General features: G+C 35.8%; 3 protein-coding genes across 8 annotated transcripts; 2 read left to right on the top strand and 1 right to left on the bottom strand.

The window, feature by feature from the left end:
* Nucleotides 3,722–6,748, bottom strand: LOC104726099. 4 transcript variants are annotated; one of them, XM_010444883.2, is made up of 4 exons: nucleotides 6,024–6,748; nucleotides 5,578–5,711; nucleotides 4,950–5,444; nucleotides 3,722–4,398 (listed from the first exon to the last, which is right to left on the bottom strand). In XM_010444883.2, exons 1-2 carry the CDS (start codon nucleotides 6,669–6,671, stop codon nucleotides 5,664–5,666), a joined length of 696 nt encoding a protein of 231 aa, XP_010443185.1. In that variant the 5' UTR covers nucleotides 6,672–6,748; the 3' UTR covers nucleotides 3,722–4,398; nucleotides 4,950–5,444; nucleotides 5,578–5,663. The 4 variants fall into 4 exon arrangements, with proteins under 4 accessions (XP_010443185.1, XP_010443186.1, XP_010443184.1 ...); XM_010444884.2 differs by having other exon boundaries at nucleotides 3,722–4,393; XM_010444882.2 differs by lacking the exon at nucleotides 3,722–4,398 and having other exon boundaries at nucleotides 4,878–5,444.
* Nucleotides 12,090–16,969, top strand: LOC104726098 (kinesin-like protein KIN-12F). Of its 3 annotated transcripts, none has more exons than XM_010444881.2 (9): nucleotides 12,090–12,370; nucleotides 12,563–13,180; nucleotides 13,257–13,326; nucleotides 14,154–14,255; nucleotides 14,377–15,210; nucleotides 15,307–15,405; nucleotides 15,485–15,526; nucleotides 15,628–16,398; nucleotides 16,512–16,969. In XM_010444881.2, the coding sequence occupies exons 3-9, from the start codon at nucleotides 13,258–13,260 to the stop codon at nucleotides 16,800–16,802; spliced, it is 2,208 nt and encodes a 735-aa protein (XP_010443183.1). In that variant the 5' UTR covers nucleotides 12,090–12,370; nucleotides 12,563–13,180; nucleotide 13,257; the 3' UTR covers nucleotides 16,803–16,969. The 3 variants fall into 3 exon arrangements, with proteins under 3 accessions (XP_010443183.1, XP_019088657.1, XP_019088656.1); XM_019233112.1 differs by having other exon boundaries at nucleotides 12,519–13,180; XM_019233111.1 differs by having other exon boundaries at nucleotides 12,449–13,180.
* LOC104726097 (mitochondrial import inner membrane translocase subunit TIM22-3) lies at nucleotides 17,116–18,687 on the top strand. The gene is made up of 5 exons (XM_010444880.2): nucleotides 17,116–17,343; nucleotides 17,688–17,752; nucleotides 17,845–17,917; nucleotides 18,017–18,070; nucleotides 18,155–18,687. Exons 1-5 carry the CDS (start codon nucleotides 17,157–17,159, stop codon nucleotides 18,403–18,405), a joined length of 630 nt encoding a protein of 209 aa, XP_010443182.1. The 5' UTR covers nucleotides 17,116–17,156; the 3' UTR covers nucleotides 18,406–18,687.

Genomic DNA, 19,519 nt, shown 5'->3' with positions numbered 1-19,519 from the left:
AGAGCTTTATCCCTAAACTCTATATTCATAACAATTTATACCCATTGAAAAGACCAACACTTGAAGCCCATTTCTAAGTGCATCTCGTCGTGACTCGTTTGTATTTTTCCCATTTTGAAACTCCCAACGGTCGAATCAACCACTCTCAAACATTTCAAAAAAATAAAATAAAAACGCTACCTTGATCGTCTTCCCCTGTCTCTGTCTCTCTCTCACACAACAGATCTTCTGTTTCCTTCTCCTTTGGCCATCTCTCTCTGAAGCCTTGCGATGAAAGCGATAATCTCAGTGCTTCGGTTAAATCGTTACAGGAAGATAGACCGGAAGATAGACCAAAAGAAGGTGGATCATCGATTCTCCTCTGTCTTTCTTGCAGACAGAAACTTGACCAAGAAGCTGAAGTTTGTCTAGAAACCCTCAGATGCATTTTTACCACTCACATTTTTTTTTCTTGAGATGCAATTAATTAGTTTTGACTACTTATATCGTTTATTATCAGGGTGGATGTAAGGCAATAGAAGAAGCTTGCGTGAACAAGAAGCATCTCAAGAACATCTGTGTGGAGCAGCAGGCTACCAAAATTGAGCAGCTAACTAGTCTGGTAAACATGATGAGACTATAAGGTTTAATATAAGTTTTCTGACAATTTGTTTTTCTTCAATTCTAACAGATACATATATATCTAACATATATAAGTTGGGGTTTTCAGGTGGTGGATTGTTTAGGAAGAAAGGGTTTAAAGGATCATTTGTGGATGCGGGTCAGTCTGCAAAGGTGTCATAATGGTATGTGTGTGTATTAATTATGTTGGTTTTGTGGTTCTTCTTATAGGAAGAACTAATAAGAACCAAGTCTGATGGGTTCAAACCTGACGGAAGCAAAAATGGCTACTTCGTGAGGGAGAGTTTGAGTCAATTGAGAAACAGCATCAACAAGTCTTCTTTAGTCATGTCGATGTCGTGTATAGAATTGGAAGGGATTCCTGAAGATATTGATCATATCGTGAAACAACTCCACCGCCAAACCAAAATGCCTAAACTTAACCAATCCATGTAAGAGAGGACTCAGAAAAGTTCTCACTTCAGACAGTACACTAACTTTCGTCATCAGCAAATAAAGCTCTCCTACTTCGTACATAATGCTGAATCAACAAATCAAAACTCGAGCTTGAACTAAGCTTACATTTCTCATAACAACTAAAAAGCGCATAAAAAAAAAAAAAAAAACTCACTTGGCTTCAGGGCGCGAAGCAGCAGCGTCTGAAACAGTGACGAAGCAGGCCAGAAGAGATTAGCTTTGACCAGAGAGCATGGATCTAAATACAAAATGACGCCGTGGAGTGGTCCGTGCAAACCAAGGAAATTGAAAAACCTCAAACCCAATTTGGGATCATCAATGGTTCCGATCAGAATCTTTTCAACATGAACAGGCTTCAATCTACTCGAGAGTCGAGACGAGCTCACTGCTCAATGCAGTCTCTCTTCCCCCGCACGATTCTTTTGACAGCATCGACGAATTGCAGATCTTCAGCGATTTTACAGTCTTATTGAGCGAACAAAGAGCTTACATTTCTGCATGTATGGCGAATATGAGAGCTTGTTCAAAGAGGTTCCACTGTCTAGGATTGAATCTATAGAAGCTGGGGAAGGTATATATGAAAATTTCCGTAATGTAGGTCAAGAGTTTAAGGTCTGTTTGACAAATTTCTACACTCTCTCTGAGATAGAGGAACATATGCTGCGTTGCTTTTTTATATCTGCCGAGACTACCGGAATGTTATTTGATTACATGCGTGAAAATATACCCGGATATGAAGCATATGGTCTCGTTGCCGAGGAGGCTTCTCTACAGCGGAAAGTGGAAGAGCAACAAGCCTCTGCTATTGCTAAGAAAGAAGCTGCTATTGCTAAGGCTCTTCAGGAAGAGCAACAAGCTGTTATTGCCGCTGCTATTGCTAAGGAAGGGAAGATAGGAAATTTAGGAAGGCGAGGTCAGGGGAGGAAAAGAAAGGGACGTGGTGGCTCAAGTCAATCCAGTGCCGGTCGTGGGAATGGAACGGAGACAAGGAATGTTGGTGGGACTGAGACAAAAGACACAGAGGACGAGGAAGTAATTGCTAAAGACAGATAGGACGAGCATCAAGTTACTGCTGCTGAGGAGACAACCAATGTTGGTGGTGCGATTGGAACTGTGCCAACCATTGTTGATGGTGAGGATAGTTCGTCTAATATACTAAAGGAGAGTAATCTTTCTTCTCTTGAAAAAGTTGTGGAGTCTATGAAGGTTTTACAAAAGGAAATGAAAGAAATAAAGAGCGACTTGACTGTAATTAAGTCAGCCCCTATGAAGTTGGACGAGGTAAATTCTGTCCCAAAGGTTTTTTTTTGTACTGTGTTTAAAAACACTTGATTCATTCGACATTTTCTCTTTTGTGGCAGTTTCTTTGTAACCTGCAGGAATTGCTTAAGATTTCTCCAAAGACGGAAGTAGAGATTGTTTGAAGAGATTTGACAAAGCAATGATTTCCAATTTGGCGGATGCAACCGTAAAATTAGTTGCCACTAGATGTTGCTGTTTCAACTGTCTCTAGATGTGTTTTTTTAATCGTTTTTGAAGTATCTGTTTCGTTTGCAATTTCATATTTTGTTAGCACTGCTGCAATTAGTATGTTTGGAAACAATATCGTGTTGAGAGTTTATGCCTTTGACAAGCTACATTGTGATAGTAACCACAATTCAGTAAGTGCTTCAGTTGATCATAATATGAGCTATAATCGTGGAAGTTTATAATGGTTCTTAGATCATGAAATCCAATTGTGCCTCCTCCAGCTGTTGCTTTTTTCTTATTCACTGGTTTTGTTTCAGTCGCTGAGAATTGTTTGGGTTAGACTTGCAATAGTAGTCTCTCATCTTCATTGCTGCTTTGTTACATGTTGTGAACTATAATGTATGTTTCCTCACTCTTGATCCTTGCTTTGGATTTGCCAATATGAATATGAAGTGGTGTAGATCTGAAAAAAGCAAGATCTAAGTTCTCTCTCTATCATTGTCTCAATCTCTGTGGATTGTCAATTCTCTGAATGTTCCTTCACCTTCACCTCATTTTTTGGTTCTATGTAAGATTTGTTTGACATATGTACCTTCATATTCCTCTCAAACCATCATCACTTCTTGCATGACACTTGCACCTTGTTGACGTATATGAACTTAAAACATTTCCTGCATATGTCTCCTTCAGTTTAGCTTGACAGGAATCCACTGTTACTCCAATTAGCCCTTCATCTCAAGCCACACTTTTGGTGTTCTTTCTGAGCTATCAGAACCAGCAACTTGATCTTTAGTTAGGTGAGAAATTCATCAACAAAAGCCAATCTTTTTCTCTGCATCACTTTTTGTTATCAGTTGACAAGATATATCTGCATCAGTGTATAGATGAGGAGGATCTGGTCTACCTGGTCATGTATATTCACGGCGCTTAGGTGAGTGAGTCATCAAATACCACTCAAATTCGTTTAGCTAGCCACTCTATAGTTTTACTGAAAAAGAATATTTGAAGCTTGTTATTAAACCATAGCAGGCTGTTTCTATTTGTTTGCTAATCCAGAGACGAATCGATATTTCATGCATGGGTGACTTATGTTTAAATTAATATTTCTCTTTTGGAAAATGCTGGATGGCTAAAGTTTGATTAAATTGATCATCGTTAGGTGGAAACTATATTATTTGGGTTATTGTATGCTCTGCATACTATGTCACATTGTCACCTATACATTGGTTCCCCTTCACAGATTGGCTTCAGAGTTCAGTATCCTGAAGATTATCAAGGCCTGTCATACGAGGACCTTAAGGAATTCAAGCAGACTAGATATGGTAATTAAAGCTGCTGTGTATGGCTTGTTCTCAACATTACAATAGGTCAAGACCTCTCGAGACCAGAAGTGTAGCCCTCAGAGCGTTCTAAATAGATCAGCTTGACCTTGGATTTTCTTAATTGGACTGCTTAGCACTATTGTTCTCCCTTTGTTGACATCCTTTGGACTAATTTCTTGAAGCAGATAAAGTATTGTTCTTCTGAGGTTATTTGGTTGTTTTAGTCACACTTAGCTTTGGTAGGGTGCTGTATCTCGTAATGTCTCTTTTGACGGACTTATTCCTCTTAACATATGTTGATATGTTACTACTAAAGTACCAATTGTGCTCTCAGTCATCTCCGATGAGACCAAACTGCCTCATGCTCTGTCATTCCAATTTGACTGATAAAGTTTGTGACATTTTTCAGCTGTTGGAGACGTATCCATAGACGCAGCGTTAATCCTCTGGGAGGGGATACTATTTTTAAGATTCTCGATATGAAGCTTCCCGAGGGTTGTGCTTTGGATGTCCACGCATGCTATCTGTTCTATTATTAAAGTAAAAAATAAGCAATGGGAGATATTGAATCAGCATTTTTTATATACTGAAAACGATACTCTAATATACTATTCATTTATCTTTGAGATTATTTGGTTTTGTAAATTATTGATTGGGAAATTGTGAAGCTTTTCTATTTAACGAATCCAGAATTTCGTTATACATATATGTTTGGCTACTTGATCGTGTTTCTAATTAGCACATACTGTAACAAAAATATATATGCAACATTTTCAAACTATAATTGCAAACATTAGGGCATCACCAACGATGGGTTTTAACTTTTAGTCTCTTATGTACTGTTGTAATTTTTAATGATTATATTATGTACTGTTTATAAAATAAGAATCCTTGAGATTATAATTAAAATCATCCTTTCCAATGGTAGGATATAATTTTGAGTCTCTTGTTTTTTTTAATCTATTTTGTTGAATCTAATCTCATTCAACTTCATCAGTTATGAATGAATAAACAACCAAAACAACATTGAGCTTTGATCCAACAAGGACAATCCATACACTTCATATTAAGGTGAATTACCTCAGTGGCTTCAGCAGGCTTCTTGTTCTTGCTTGGGTTCATCAGTCTTGGTATTTTATATGTAAACATGTGTAAGCAATAAAACAGGGAAAACCCAAGGTAATCTTGAATAATAACATAACAAAAAAAACGTAAAAAAAACAAGTTAAATCTGGAAAGGGACAATATAGAAACAAGAGGAGAAACAAAAAGAGAGAGAGGCGCATGTAGAGATCTAGTGACAGAAGCAGAGAGAGAACAAGTACCAGCTCCAGAATCAGCTCATCTGATAAGAGTGAGACCAACCATCATTGGAATGTTAAGCTCCGCTCTCATCATTTGAATTTTTCTCTGTCTCTGTAGATTCCTCTGCTTTCACAATTTCTTCCACCACTGCAGGAGATTCTTTCTCTGGTTCACCGGCAGGAATTGCCGGTTTATCATTCACCACATTCAAAGAATCCGACGACCAAATCTCTTTCTACATCAACTTAGCTTCCTCGTTCACCTTGTTCTCTAATGGATGCATCAGGTAAAAAGTAAAAGTCTCTTATAAGTCTATATAACACAAACCTTTGATCTTAAGTAAGCATTCCATTTCAATGCAAGAAGTAAGCATTCCATTACAGGTTCCTAATACGAAACTTACATCGACTAAGATCATCAGTTCACAAACTGAGGAGCATGTTCAATTAGGATGCAAGCTACTTAGGCAAGGGATTCACTAATGTCCGATTAGGATGCCCTTGTGGCCTCAGAATTCTTCTGAGCCAAAGCTGCAGTCTTTGGACAAAACAAACCAAACTCTTTTAGATACATACAGATACAGCACCAAAGAACTAAACTTAATGCAAAGACAGCTACATTGATCAGTCAGAAACTGCAAACTAGAAATATCTAAACCTCTTCTGCAAGATTATCCCAAATCTCCAAAATCTCGGTTTAAACACTAAAACATTTGTTACTTCCTCACACATTCAATTCCCAAAATCACAACTTGTTCCCTTTCACCCAATTTCACATAGACAATCAAACTTTTAGAGTGTGGAAGCATCTGAAGCAAAGCTCGAGAAAAGGCACAATGGGATTGTTTACCTCAGAAATTGGTTCCTTTAGAGCTTTCCGGGTGACCCGAAACTGAATCCCAAGCTTCTCTAGATGCCTAGAAAGAACTCTAACAATGGTGGTCGAGCTTTTTAAATCCTCTTCAAGTTTCTCCAACCTTCGAATCAAATTCGTCCCTTCACTCTCTCTCGCTCCTTTGCAAATCCTCATCCATTGCCGTCGTCTAAGCCACAAACCAGTGGCGACTGAACCAACCAATCCAACAAAACCTAAAGACAAAACCTTTTTCCCGATTTCACCAACCACCACGTAATTCACCGCGAGAACCACCGATAACACGGCGGATGATAGAATACAAAGCGCCTCCGCGAATGAAACAAAGCTCCCCAAATCAAAGCCATCGGAATTGGCGTCTTCGAGGTCCGTAGAAGAACTACCTTCGTATGATCCGATAGAAGACGCATGAGCTCTACAAACTCGATCGATCTCGAAATTAGACCGGGTAGAGATGACGTGGCGGAGGAGGATAGGCTGAGGGAATGATAAAGAATTCCGGCTAGAAAGTTGTACGGCGGAGACGGCGAAGCAGATGTTGCTTTTGCTGATGAAAGGAAGCGATAATGATAAAGAATTCCGGCTAGAAAATTGTACGGCGGAGAAGGCGAAGCAATGTGTCATTGCGAGTAAATTGCTCCGATTCCAACTGATTGTGAAACAACTCTTGCTTCGCGAGACGGCGAGAGAGAAGAAGAAGAACCAGTAAAAAAAAAAGTTATATATTAAACGGTTCATCCAACCAGTAAGTGACACGTCACGGTTTCTTATGCAAAATTCAGGTTACCAAATAAGAGGCAATAAGGGCATATTTATAGGGAGATCAGTTTAGGGTGTTCTTAGAGTATAAATATTGTAAAAATAATATAAGATCAGTAGTTAAGAAGTTAATTATTGGGAGAACATATTTAAAAACTTAAGATTTAATAATATAATATTCTTAAACATATTACAATTATAAAAATTTATATAATAACATTTTAATTGCAAACTTATAAAACCTTTACTAAAATTCAAGATACAATACCAAATTTTTATGAAACAAAAAAAAACATTGTAAATAATTTTTTTTTTAAAAAATAAACAAACATATTACTTAATTAATTAAACAAGACAAACATTTTATTTAATTAATACATAGATTAATGTCCAAATTTATTACATATATTCTCAATCAAATCCTCCTTTAATTTGTGATGTGCTTGTCTATCACGAATTATTGTATGACCATCACCTAAACCCTCAAGATTTGAAGGCATATTTACTGAAAACGTAAGATCCGGAGTAGTTCCAGTTCCATCTTCTTGTTGGAATTCACTGAGACGATTCACAATACGCAAGAACAACGGCTTGTTCATTCGAAACCGTCGGCGGAATTGGTGAGCATTGTAAGTCGGATTATCAGAAAAATAATCGTTCCACAAACGTTCATGCCCTTCTTCGCGTTTTCTATCGATATATGTATGTGGTTTCCTTTCTGCCGGAATTTCCTCTTCAACAGCTTCAAATTGGTTACTAAATTGCTCTTGAAATAATTGGTTTAAACTATCATTATTGGGATCATAATGTTAGTGAAAATTGTTGGAAGAAGATGCCATAAAAGGGTTGAGAAAGAAAATGTTCTTGGTGAAAGAAAGAAAATGGTTTGATTTTGAGTTGGTATGTTTGATTTGCTTGATTTGATCTTGTGCTCTTCTCATATATATAGAACTTTGGTCATTTCGGACAAGAGTGTATGTTTTGCATGTGAACAATCGGACAANTTAAGATTTAATAATATAATATTCTTAAACATATTACAATTATAAAAATTTATATAATAACATTTTAATTGCAAACTTATAAAACCTTTACTAAAATTCAAGATACAATACCAAATTTTTATGAAACAAAAAAAAACATTGTAAATAATTTTTTTTTTAAAAAATAAACAAACATATTACTTAATTAATTAAACAAGACAAACATTTTATTTAATTAATACATAGATTAATGTCCAAATTTATTACATATATTCTCAATCAAATCCTCCTTTAATTTGTGATGTGCTTGTCTATCACGAATTATTGTATGACCATCACCTAAACCCTCAAGATTTGAAGGCATATTTACTGAAAACGTAAGATCCGGAGTAGTTCCAGTTCCATCTTCTTGTTGGAATTCACTGAGACGATTCACAATACGCAAGAACAACGGCTTGTTCATTCGAAACCGTCGGCGGAATTGGTGAGCATTGTAAGTCGGATTATCAGAAAAATAATCGTTCCACAAACGTTCATGCCCTTCTTCGCGTTTTCTATCGATATATGTATGTGGTTTCCTTTCTGCCGGAATTTCCTCTTCAACAGCTTCAAATTGGTTACTAAATTGCTCTTGAAATAATTGGTTTAAACTATCATTATTGGGATCATAATGTTAGTGAAAATTGTTGGAAGAAGATGCCATAAAAGGGTTGAGAAAGAAAATGTTCTTGGTGAAAGAAAGAAAATGGTTTGATTTTGAGTTGGTATGTTTGATTTGCTTGATTTGATCTTGTGCTCTTCTCATATATATAGAACTTTGGTCATTTCGGACAAGAGTGTATGTTTTGCATGTGAACAATCGGACAAATACATGTGACTTAGTCTTTAAAACTACATTCCAAACACCAAATTCCAAATACATGTGACTCAATCTTTAAAACTACAATCCAAAGCAAATTACTTTAGCTAGATCACTTGGTCCTTGAGCTGGTTCAGTTGTGTCTCATAAGCAGGTAGTGGTTCAGCTTCACGGTTCGACAGACTTGTGAATCCAATCGCAGTTGATGGTTGCGGAGGATAGTAACACCACTCAAACACAAACCATTTAGACTATAGTAGCAATTCAAACCAATCTTTAAACCAATCACTCAAACACCACTCAAACAAAAACCATTAGACTATAGTAGCGATTCAAACCATTAAACTCAGACACCACTCTTCAAACACAAACCATTCAATCATATTATACAATAGACAAACCAATCACTCAAACACCACTCAAATCTTTAAACCAAAATGGTCGAACATTGCATTACATATAGTGAGTTTGACTTACCTTTTACTTTCGAGTAAGGAATGTTGTTGATGGTGGTCCGATTTAATTTGCTCTGGTTAACCTCACCTACAAGCCTCATAAACAAACCAAAATTGATTAATGTTTATCGGTGTAAAGTTGATTTCAAATAGAGGGCAAAATTGATTAGAAATCACTCATACAAATCGATTAAGGTTGATTTTCAATACAACACACGAAATGAGATTAGGTTTATAACACACAAAATCGAAATCCTATAACATGATACTAAATCGAAACCTAATTCAGAGATGAGATTAGATTTATATCGCCGGAGATTACCTTGTCTATATCGCCGGAGATGAGATTTGCGAGCCAGAGGAGACAGAGGAGACAGAGAAGACGAGGAGATCTTGAGCTTGGCGAGACAGAGGAGATCTCTAGACTTGGCGAGATAGAGGAGACAGAGGAGACGAGGAGATCGCTGGACTTGCGGACAGAGGAGATAGAGGCGAAATTACCTCTCGAATTTGGTCTTTTAATGGCCGGAAAACACACCAGAATCGGAGACGATGGTGCGAACACAAATCTCTCGCCGTTTCGCCGTTTAGGAGAGAAGAAGAAAACCCTAGCTTTCGACACTGAACAAAATGAAAAATGAAACAAAGTCTCGGTTGGAAAATAATTCTTTCCAATCCGCGAGAGACACGTCACACAAGATCAGGTCCAACAACAGTTCTAGATTAAGATCAATGAGCCTGATTTTAAGTCCACTATTCAATTATTTTGATTTTTATAAGGCCTAAGAACACAACATATAATATACCGATAAAGATGGCCTAAGAGGCAGCTCTTATTAATTACACATTTTCTGATTTATTTTTCTTCCCTTTTTCTTTAAAACTTCAGTTTAAAACCTTTCATTAGGGATAATCTAAGGTTATCCCAACGGGGAGTTGTAAGAGGAGTTTTAACTAAGAAAAAGAAAAAAAAAATCGGATAAAAGAAAAAAAATAAGAGGACATATTACAGTAAAACCTCTATAAATTAATAATCACTATAAATTAATAAATTTTGCTGGTCCCAAGTCGGGCCAGTGTAAAAATTAAGAATATTCGATAAGATAATAAGATAATAATTTTTTTGAAATCTCAATGTAAAATATGGTCCCAATAATATCATAAATTAATAATCATGTAAATTTATATATATATATATATATATATATACTGATATAATAGTGTATGTTTCTCCTAAAACTCATTTCTATAGAACATTTGTAATGTTGTATTTTCAAACTATAATGATATCTCTAAAATATTTTATAACATGTCATACAAATAATTAAATTTTAAAGTTTTAATTTTTAGATATGCATCATTTACAATTTGATAATTAGACAGATTATTAAAATATGAGAATTAATATTATTATTATTCATAAATTTAAATTTATGTATGTCATGTGTATAAGTCAATTTGTTTATAGTATTTGTAATTTATTGTCAATAATGCTTTATAAATATTACAAGTTCAATTCTTAAACCATAAAATTTATAACATCCGAAAGTTTAATCTTATTTTGCTATAATTGTTCTAATTCATAATTTAAAATAAAATAAACAATTAAAAATATATCTATAAATTAATAATTATTAATTTACACTGTAAATATTATAGATAAATTAATATCACTATAAATTAATAAAATGTTTTAGTCCCAACATTATTAATTTATAGAGGTTTTACTGTATTTAGTAGACTCGATTTTGACATAAGAGACGACCATACGTGTCACGTTTTTGTTGGGCAACCGATTAATAGAAGATTAAAAAAAAATTTGATGGTCGATAGTTTTATTTCTTTCTCTCCCTCTCTCTCTCTCTCTCGATGGAAGACGCGAATTGACAATGAAGGAGATAGAATCAAAGATATGGAATCAGATGATTTGGGCATCGGAGGAGATGCGAAGCGGAGGAGATTGAATCGGCGGAGGCGATTAGGAGGAGATTCAATCGGAGGATCCGGCTACTGAATCATCAAACGCCGGCGATATTAAGCTACCCTCGTCGCCGACTTACTTTGAACGGCCCTCTCTCGCCGTCGAGAAGCATGGTTCCTTCATCGTCGAGTACAACGTCCCTAAGAAGGTAAAAAAACAACTCTTTGCTTCTCCCTTTTTAATTAAGTCAAAGTTCCTTTATTTTCAATTGATTGATTCAAATCCTCTGAAGAATTGAGGCAAAACCAAACAATTGCAGTAGAACTAAGAGTTTTTGGGTTTATTTAGGGTTGGTGTAATCTGAATCACTCTGAGCTCACTTCATGTTTCAGCACTTCTAAGGAAGAGATTATTTCTGTCTGTTTGGATACCAAAATGTTGNTGTTTCTCCTAAAACTCATTTCTATAGAACATTTGTAATGTTGTATTTTCAAACTATAATGATATCTCTAAAATATTTTATAACATGTCATACAAATAATTAAATTTTAAAGTTTTAATTTTTAGATATGCATCATTTACAATTTGATAATTAGACAAATTATTAAAATATGAGAATTAATATTATTATTATTCATAAATTTAAATTTATGTATGTCATGTGTATAAGTCAATTTGTTTATAGTATTTGTAATTTATTGTCAATAATGCTTTATAAATATTACAAGTTCAATTCTTAAACCATAAAATTTATAACATCCGAAAGTTTAATCTTATTTTGCTATAATTGTTCTAATTCATAATTTAAAATAAAATAAACAATTAAAAATATATCTATAAATTAATAATTATTAATTTACACTGTAAATATTATAGATAAATTAATATCACTATAAATTAATAAAATGTTTTAGTCCCAACATTATTAATTTATAGAGGTTTTACTGTATTTAGTAGACTCGATTTTGACATAAGAGACGACCATACGTGTCACGTTTTTGTTGGGCAACCGATTAATAGAAGATTAAAAAAAAATTTGATGGTCGATAGTTTTATTTCTTTCTCTCCCTCTCCCTCTCTCTCTCGATGGAAGACGCGAATTGACAATGAAGGAGATAGAATCAAAGATATGGAATCAGATGATTTGGGCATCGGAGGAGATGCGAAGCGGAGGAGATTGAATCGGCGGAGGCGATTAGGAGGAGATTCAATCGGAGGATCCGGCTACTGAATCATCAAACGCCGGCGATATTAAGCTACCCTCGTCGCCGACTTACTTTGAACGGCCCTCTCTCGCCGTCGAGAAGCATGGTTCCTTCATCGTCGAGTACAACGTCCCTAAGAAGGTAAAAAAACAACTCTTTGCTTCTCCCTTTTTAATTAAGTCAAAGTTCCTTTATTTTCAATTGATTGATTCAAATCAGGTTAATTTCTGAAGAATTGAGGCAAAACCAAACAATTGCAGTAGAACTAAGAGTTTTTGGGTTTATTTAGGGTTGGTGTAATCTGAATCACTCTGAGCTCACTTCATGTTTCAGCACTTCTAAGGAAGAGATTATTTCTGTCTGTTTGGATACCAAAATGTTGGACACTGGCTCCAAAGATGCAATCTTATGTTTGGTGGGGATGGGAGAAATGGGAGAGAGAGATTGACTGGATGGCATTGGAAGGAATCAACTTGCCTCTAGCATTTACAGGGCAAGAAGCTATTTCAACAACAGTTTCCAACATCCTTGCGTCACAAAAACAGAACATTACTCGGGGGTACAAGAATCCTTTGGGATGAATGAGTTGATGCAGAAGGAGTTTTATGGCTATGATCAGAACATGTGTAGTATGGGTAACATCAATAGCAGCAGCTTTCAACATCCTTGCGTCTCAAACACAGAAGCAGTACAAGAATCTGTGAATAACTATGGGCTGGATCAGTTGATGCAGATGCAGCTTTATGGTTGTGATCAGAACATGTCTAGTATGGGTAACTCCGGGTTGATGCAGCATGAAGTTTATGGTTATGATCAGAACTTGTATACGAGTGATATTACCGACAGAAACGTTCCAGATCCTAGTCTCTCAAACACAGTCTGAGATTTCTCTAAAATCAATCAAACTGTCCAATTATGAAGCTGTCTATGCATTGCATTGGTGTCTATTTGGTAGGAAAATTTCTTGGAATTATTTAATCTGCTTTCCTATATGAATTTCTTAATATACCACACGTTTTATCTTCAGAATGTGTCGGGCACTGATGCCTGGAGATGAAGAGAGCGTGAATGATGAAGCAATATGGGAAGCTCTTCCTGTAAGTCATACTACGTACATGTTTTCATTTAAGGTCTAAGCTGTTGTTAAAAGTGATTGGTTGGGCAGCTTAAGACAATATCACTTTTGTCTTTACTTGCTTAAGTTGCATTTAGTTTCTATGTGTGAGTTATCAGTCATATACTAATGTTACCATACTCTTCAGCTGTCTCACTAAAATTTACAAGTTCAATATAGTTCTTTTTCGGTTCTGTTTTAGCGAATAAAAAGTTACCAAATTACTGTGGCTAGCTTAATAATTTATTCTCAAGATTGTTTCTGCAGTTGGTATTATGGTATTAAGCATTTCCTCTTTTTATGTATTTTACTTGTCATTTATTATGTTTTAATGTTTCATATGTTTTAAATTTTATGAAATGCAATAATTTTATAAACATATATCTCAAATGCAATAATTTCATATTCTAATTTAGATTTTTTATTTAAAAAAAAAATTAATTAAGAGACTCAAAATAAGAACCCACCATTGGGGGAAAACTTTTAATTAACAAACTCAAAGTTCTTAACCATCTCAAACTACAAAATATATGAATAAACAATTTAAGAGCCCCTAAAATAAATCTCCCTATTGGGGTTGCCCTTATAACATAACGGAAAAAATGTCACTATCATCTCCGATACCCTACATCTCTTTCCTTTTAGTTGCTTAAAATCTTATGTTCCATTTATTAACGTACAAATCATCTGCGACTCATCAGGTTAGGTTTCAACTCAATGAGCTTTCTATATAGATAAGGTTTCTAATTCGAGTTTGATACATCTCAGATCTAGTTACAGTCTCTGAGTTTTCAATTTGAATTATAACAGCTTGAAGAGAAGAGCGTACTCGTCGCTAGAATTAACTCAATGGTTAATGAGATTACAGAGGAAGATGATGACTCACTGGGTGACCAGATTCGTGAACTAAAGGTTTCTTCCTTTTTGTCATATAATATTGATTGCGGTTTTGGTTGTTGTGTCGTGTAGTGTGTTTTACATTATGGTGTATGTGTGTGTATTAATTATGTTGGTTTTGTGGTTCTTCTTATAGGAAGAACTAATAAGAACCAAGTCTGATGGGTTCAAACCTGACGGAAGCAACTTTGTGAGGGAGAGTTTGAGTCAATTGAGAAACAGCATCAACAAGTCTTCTTTAGTCATGTCGTGTGCTGACACCAACAAACAAGGTTCAGAAAAGGAAACAATGTATGAGGATCATGAGGACGATGGTGATGTTATGGAACTGAGTAAACATATCAACAAGTTTCACAGTTACTGCGATTCTGATGACATGAGGGATTCTCTTCAGTCCTCATTCGCAAGTGCTTCAGGCTGTGAAGCTGAGTCAATGAGTGGAGATGAGATTTGCTCTGTTGATAAACACAAAGATTGTGCCTTGGCTCATTCTGTTCCAAACACTGTGGGAAATGGGATCTCAATCACTTTACCGCATCAGACACGTATCCTTGAAGAGCCACCATTGTCAGAATCTCCAAAGATTAGGAATTTCAGGAAAAGCGTGGCTGCGTCGACAAAGTTTCAGGCAAGTCCTAGGAATGTAAACGAGATCTCAGACATTGGAAACAAAAACGTCCAACAGTTTGGTCCTTCTATGTCTTCCAAGAAGCATTTAAGTCCTACAGATTCTCTAGCTGCGAGTCTCCAGAGAGGACTGCACATTATAGATTGTCACCAACGGAGCTCACTCTCAAACAGATCTTCTGTTTCCTTCTCCTTTGGCCATCTCTCTCTGAAGCCTTGCGATGAAAGCGATAATCTCAGTGCTTCGGTTAAACTGTTACAAGAAGATAGACCAAAAGAAGGTGGATCATCATCGATTCTCCTCTGTCTTTCTTGCAGACAGAAACTTGACCAAGAAGCTGAAGTATGTCTACAAACCCTCAGATGCATTTTTGTTCCACTCACTTAAGTTTCTTTAGTTGGCTAATTCGTTTTGACTGCTTATATGTTTTATTATCAGGGAGTATATAAGGCAATAGAAGAAGCTTGCGCGGACGAGAAGCATCTCAAGAACATGTGTGTGGAGCAGGCTACCAAAATTGAGCATCTAACTAGTCTGGTAAATATCTTATAAACCTATGATGAGAATAAGGTTGAACATAAGTTTTCTGACAATTTGTTTTTTTTCAATTCATCAGTTAGACCAATACAAAAAGAACACTGTGCAGGAGTCAAGTAAGGTAAGGCAACGAGTTAACAATTCAAAGAAACATGCACATTAGTAAATTGTTTGCAAGATATTGGATAATAAACTTTAGCTATGCTTTATCTGTTTGTGCAGCTAATGAAATCCGATGATGTAGAAGATGAGACAGAGGTCGTGAAGGAAACATATGAGACAAACCAAAGTAGTGAAGGGTTTGGGAAAGTAAGGATTGATCTCAGTGAAAAGGAAGCTCTTTTAAAGGAGATTGCAGAGCTCAAAAGCAAGCTGCAGCCTACAAAATCAACTGATAATCTGAGATCCTCTTTGCTGTTACGGTCTTTTCAAATGAGGAAGAGCACTGATTTTACCAAGAACACTGAGAACAACAACGATGTACTAGAAGAAGAACGTGAAAGGTGGACAGAAATGGAGAGTGAATGGATCTCTTTAACAGATGATCTAAGGATAGATATCGATAACCATCGTAGACACGCAGAGGATCTAGAGATGGAGCTCAAAAAGGAGAAAATGGCGACAGAGGAGTTGAATGATGCTATTAGTAGAGCTATGATTGGTCACAGTAGACTCATCGAGGAGTACACAGAACTGCAGGAGAAGTATGATGAATTAACTGAGAGGCACAGCGTGACGATGGCAGGAATCGTCGATGTGAAGAAAGCAGCAGCTAAAGCTGCTTTGAAAGGTCGCCATGGGAAGCGCTTTGCGAAAGCCTTTTCAGCTGAGCTAACTGCCATAAGAGCAGAGAAGGAGAAAGAAAGAGAGTTCTTGAAAAAGGAGAACAAGGGCCTTAAAATTCAGCTGCGAGATACTGTTGAAGCTGTCCAAGCTGCTGGTGAATTACTTATCAGACTCCGAGAAGCTGAGCAAGCTGTACAATCCTCTGAGGTAACTTTTATGTTTCACCACTAACAAAGGCCTTTTTTAGAGACTTAGGTGCTGCACTATTTGCTTGTGAATTCTAACATGCTGAGTGATACCTAAAAAACCTATAATTGCAGGAACGTTTCAGCTTAGTAGAAGAAGAGAATGACAAGTTGAAGAATCAAATGGAGAATTTAAAGAGTAAGCACAAAACAGAAATGAGCACAATGAAGCAATACCTAGCAAAAACCAAATTACCAGGGTCTGCATTAAAGCCATGGTTCAAGGAGAATGAGCAAGAGAAAGAAGAAGAACATGTAACATCATCAGAACACAGAACCGGTGTGGTGAGCTATGACGATTATACAGACGATCAGGCATGGAGAGCCGAGTTTGGAGCCATATATCAAGACCATGACCATTACTGATTTGATCATTTCATTCCAAGAACAAAAACTTGTTTTACCATGACCTACCTTGGGTCATTTCATCTTTTTTTATGTTGCCTTTAAAAACCCCTAATCGTTTTGTTATTCTTGTTGTTGTCTTTACATCTTCCATTACTTTATGGGCATGTTTGCATCCATCACCAGCATTGTCAATTCTTTTAGTGGGCTCTTCTTAGTGAAACAAGCGGACCAAAATTGAGGCCCATACTATTTGGGCTACAGGTGAAAAAGCAAACCAGAAGAAGACAAAACAAAAATCTGTTTTTTTTTTTTGTTTGAAGATTAGGTAGAGAAAACGCAAAAGTTGTATTTTTTTTTTTTTTTCCATCAGATATGGCGGCCGAGGATTCTGCAAACGGGAGTTTTGATTCCGATTCAAAGACTAACAATGAAGCTAATGATGTTAGTACTAATCATGACAGTTCAAAAGCATTAGTAATCCCTTCTCCCGCCGTTTGTCTTGTACGTTTCGCCGGAGATGCAGCTAGCGGCGCCGTCATGGGCTCTGTATTTGGATATGGTTGGTGATGATTTCAATTTCTCTTTCAGTTATCTACGTTGTTGATAAATTAAGACTCTTTACAATCTTTAGGTGTTGGTATGGTAGATTAAAAGGTTGATGGATTCGGTTTAACGACTTTGCTTTAAAGTTTCTAGTAAAGTCTTGATCTTTGAAGTTTCTGTTTAGACTTCATTGGTGTAGCTTTTATAGGAACAGAGCATTTCCTTCCTCAAGTTTGGTTTCCTTTAGCTTTTTTTTTTTTTTTAGTGTTTTGACGACTGGAGAATCAGTATTATGTGCTTGTTTTGTAAGATGGAACCATACATATAAATATATCTAACAGATATAAGTTGGGGTTTCAGGTGGTGGATTGTTTAAGAAGAAAGGGTTTAAAGGATCATTTGTGGATGCGGGTCAGTCTGCAAAGGTGCTTTACATCTTATGATATGATTATTGTTTCCTGTAAGCTAATCTATTTTCCAAAGGCAACTGAATAAAGTTGTTGTGGTTTCTTGTTAGACTTTTGCGGTTTTGTCTGGAGTACATAGTTTAGTTGTTTGTCTTCTCAAGAAAATACGAGGGAAAGATGATGGTGAGACTGTTTTCTAATACTACTCCCTCTTATCCGTTCTCACTCCTACAACTTGTAGCATGACTTTGCTTATATGTTTGAATATCTTCTATTCTGCAGCCATTAATGTTGGAGTTGCTGGGTGCTGTACTGGTCTTGCTCTTAGTTTCCCCGGTAAGAACTGAATTGGTATCCCCTCATTACCATGTACTTTGGCCTAGCTAACAACTATAACTCTCTATGATCATGTATTTGCAGGTGCACCACAAGCAATGCTACAGAGCTGTCTCACTTTTGGTGCCTTCTCTTTCATCCTTGAAGGACTCAACAAAAGGCAAACGGCTTTGGCTCACTCTGTCTCGTTAAGACATCAAACCAAAAGTCTCCATCATGATTTACCGCTCTCGTTGGCTCTCCCGATCCCTAATGAAGTCAAAGGAGCTTTCTCTTCTTTTTGCAACTCCTTAACGAAACCAAAGAAGCTCGAATTATTTCCTCGTGCTCGTTGATTTTTTTTCCTACTTTTTCTTCTTCTGCTTTTTGTTGCATGAGAGCCAATGAGAAAAGAGGTGTACCTTTATTTGTTTTCATAACAAAGTTTCTAGGACTAAAAGTCTAGAACTAATTTTGAAAATGTTAGTTGAAATTTCGCAGTCTTTATTATGTGTCGCCTCTAAATGGTAGTTGATCATTGGCGTTTTAAGCATTAGATATTTTAGAGGGTCTTCTATTATGATTTCATATTTTTGTATGATATTAGTAGGTGAACTAAAGTTAATTTTTGCGTGGTTTTTGTTTGTATTTGATTTTTTTTTTGTTTTAATGAATTTTCTTTAAACACTTGAGTTGTAAAAAGAATTTGAATTGAAATAATAATGAAATAAATTTGGGGTTTAGTTGATTGATTTAATCTTGTGTACCAAACGATTTTTACACTAGTTAATTATTTTGAAGGATTTGGCGTTATACATTTTTCATTGACCACAAGTCAATTTGCATTTGCTAAATGGTCCTTTGGTTTTGTTATCAAAACCTAGTATGATACATGATCCAGATCGAGAAAATAGCTTCTATAAATGATTAAATCAAACCGAACCTTTTTAGCCTCTTTATAAACAATCCTTTGGTTCTAAGTTTTAAGCAAAGTGATTTGGAGAAGAACCGTAACTAATAACACAAAACCATGGTGGATCCTCCTTCATTTTCTTTTCAAATGGTTTCACTTTCTTTCTCTCGCATCATCATTCATTATAATCATCATGACATGGACATTACACATTATCATCAATTCATCATCATGACTTGTTCCCTTTTTCTTGCTGACTTGCGTTCTAAGGCTTGATTGATGATACTCAGACTAGTGGATGGGACAAAACTTAAATCTATGCATAAGCTTTTTAAAGACATTCAAGGTTTTTTTTTTTTTTTTGTCTCAATTTAAAATATAGCTTAATTTGTTTTACATCATTCTTGTAGAGGGGGTATTGAACTTGTATTTTAAAGAATTTGGTGGGATTTTAATATTTTAGGATTTTGCAAGATTTTATTGAGCTTTTAGAAGATTTTTGGTTATTTGTTAGAGTTTTTATATATATTTTTTAAAATATTTGTGATTTGGATAGA

This window comes from Camelina sativa, chromosome 11 (assembly GCF_000633955.1).
Source record: "Camelina sativa cultivar DH55 chromosome 11, Cs, whole genome shotgun sequence".
Lineage (NCBI taxonomy): Eukaryota > Viridiplantae > Streptophyta > Magnoliopsida > Brassicales > Brassicaceae > Camelina > Camelina sativa.
Note: the sequence above shows the minus strand (reverse complement) of the source record. Positions and strands in the feature narration are given on the sequence as shown.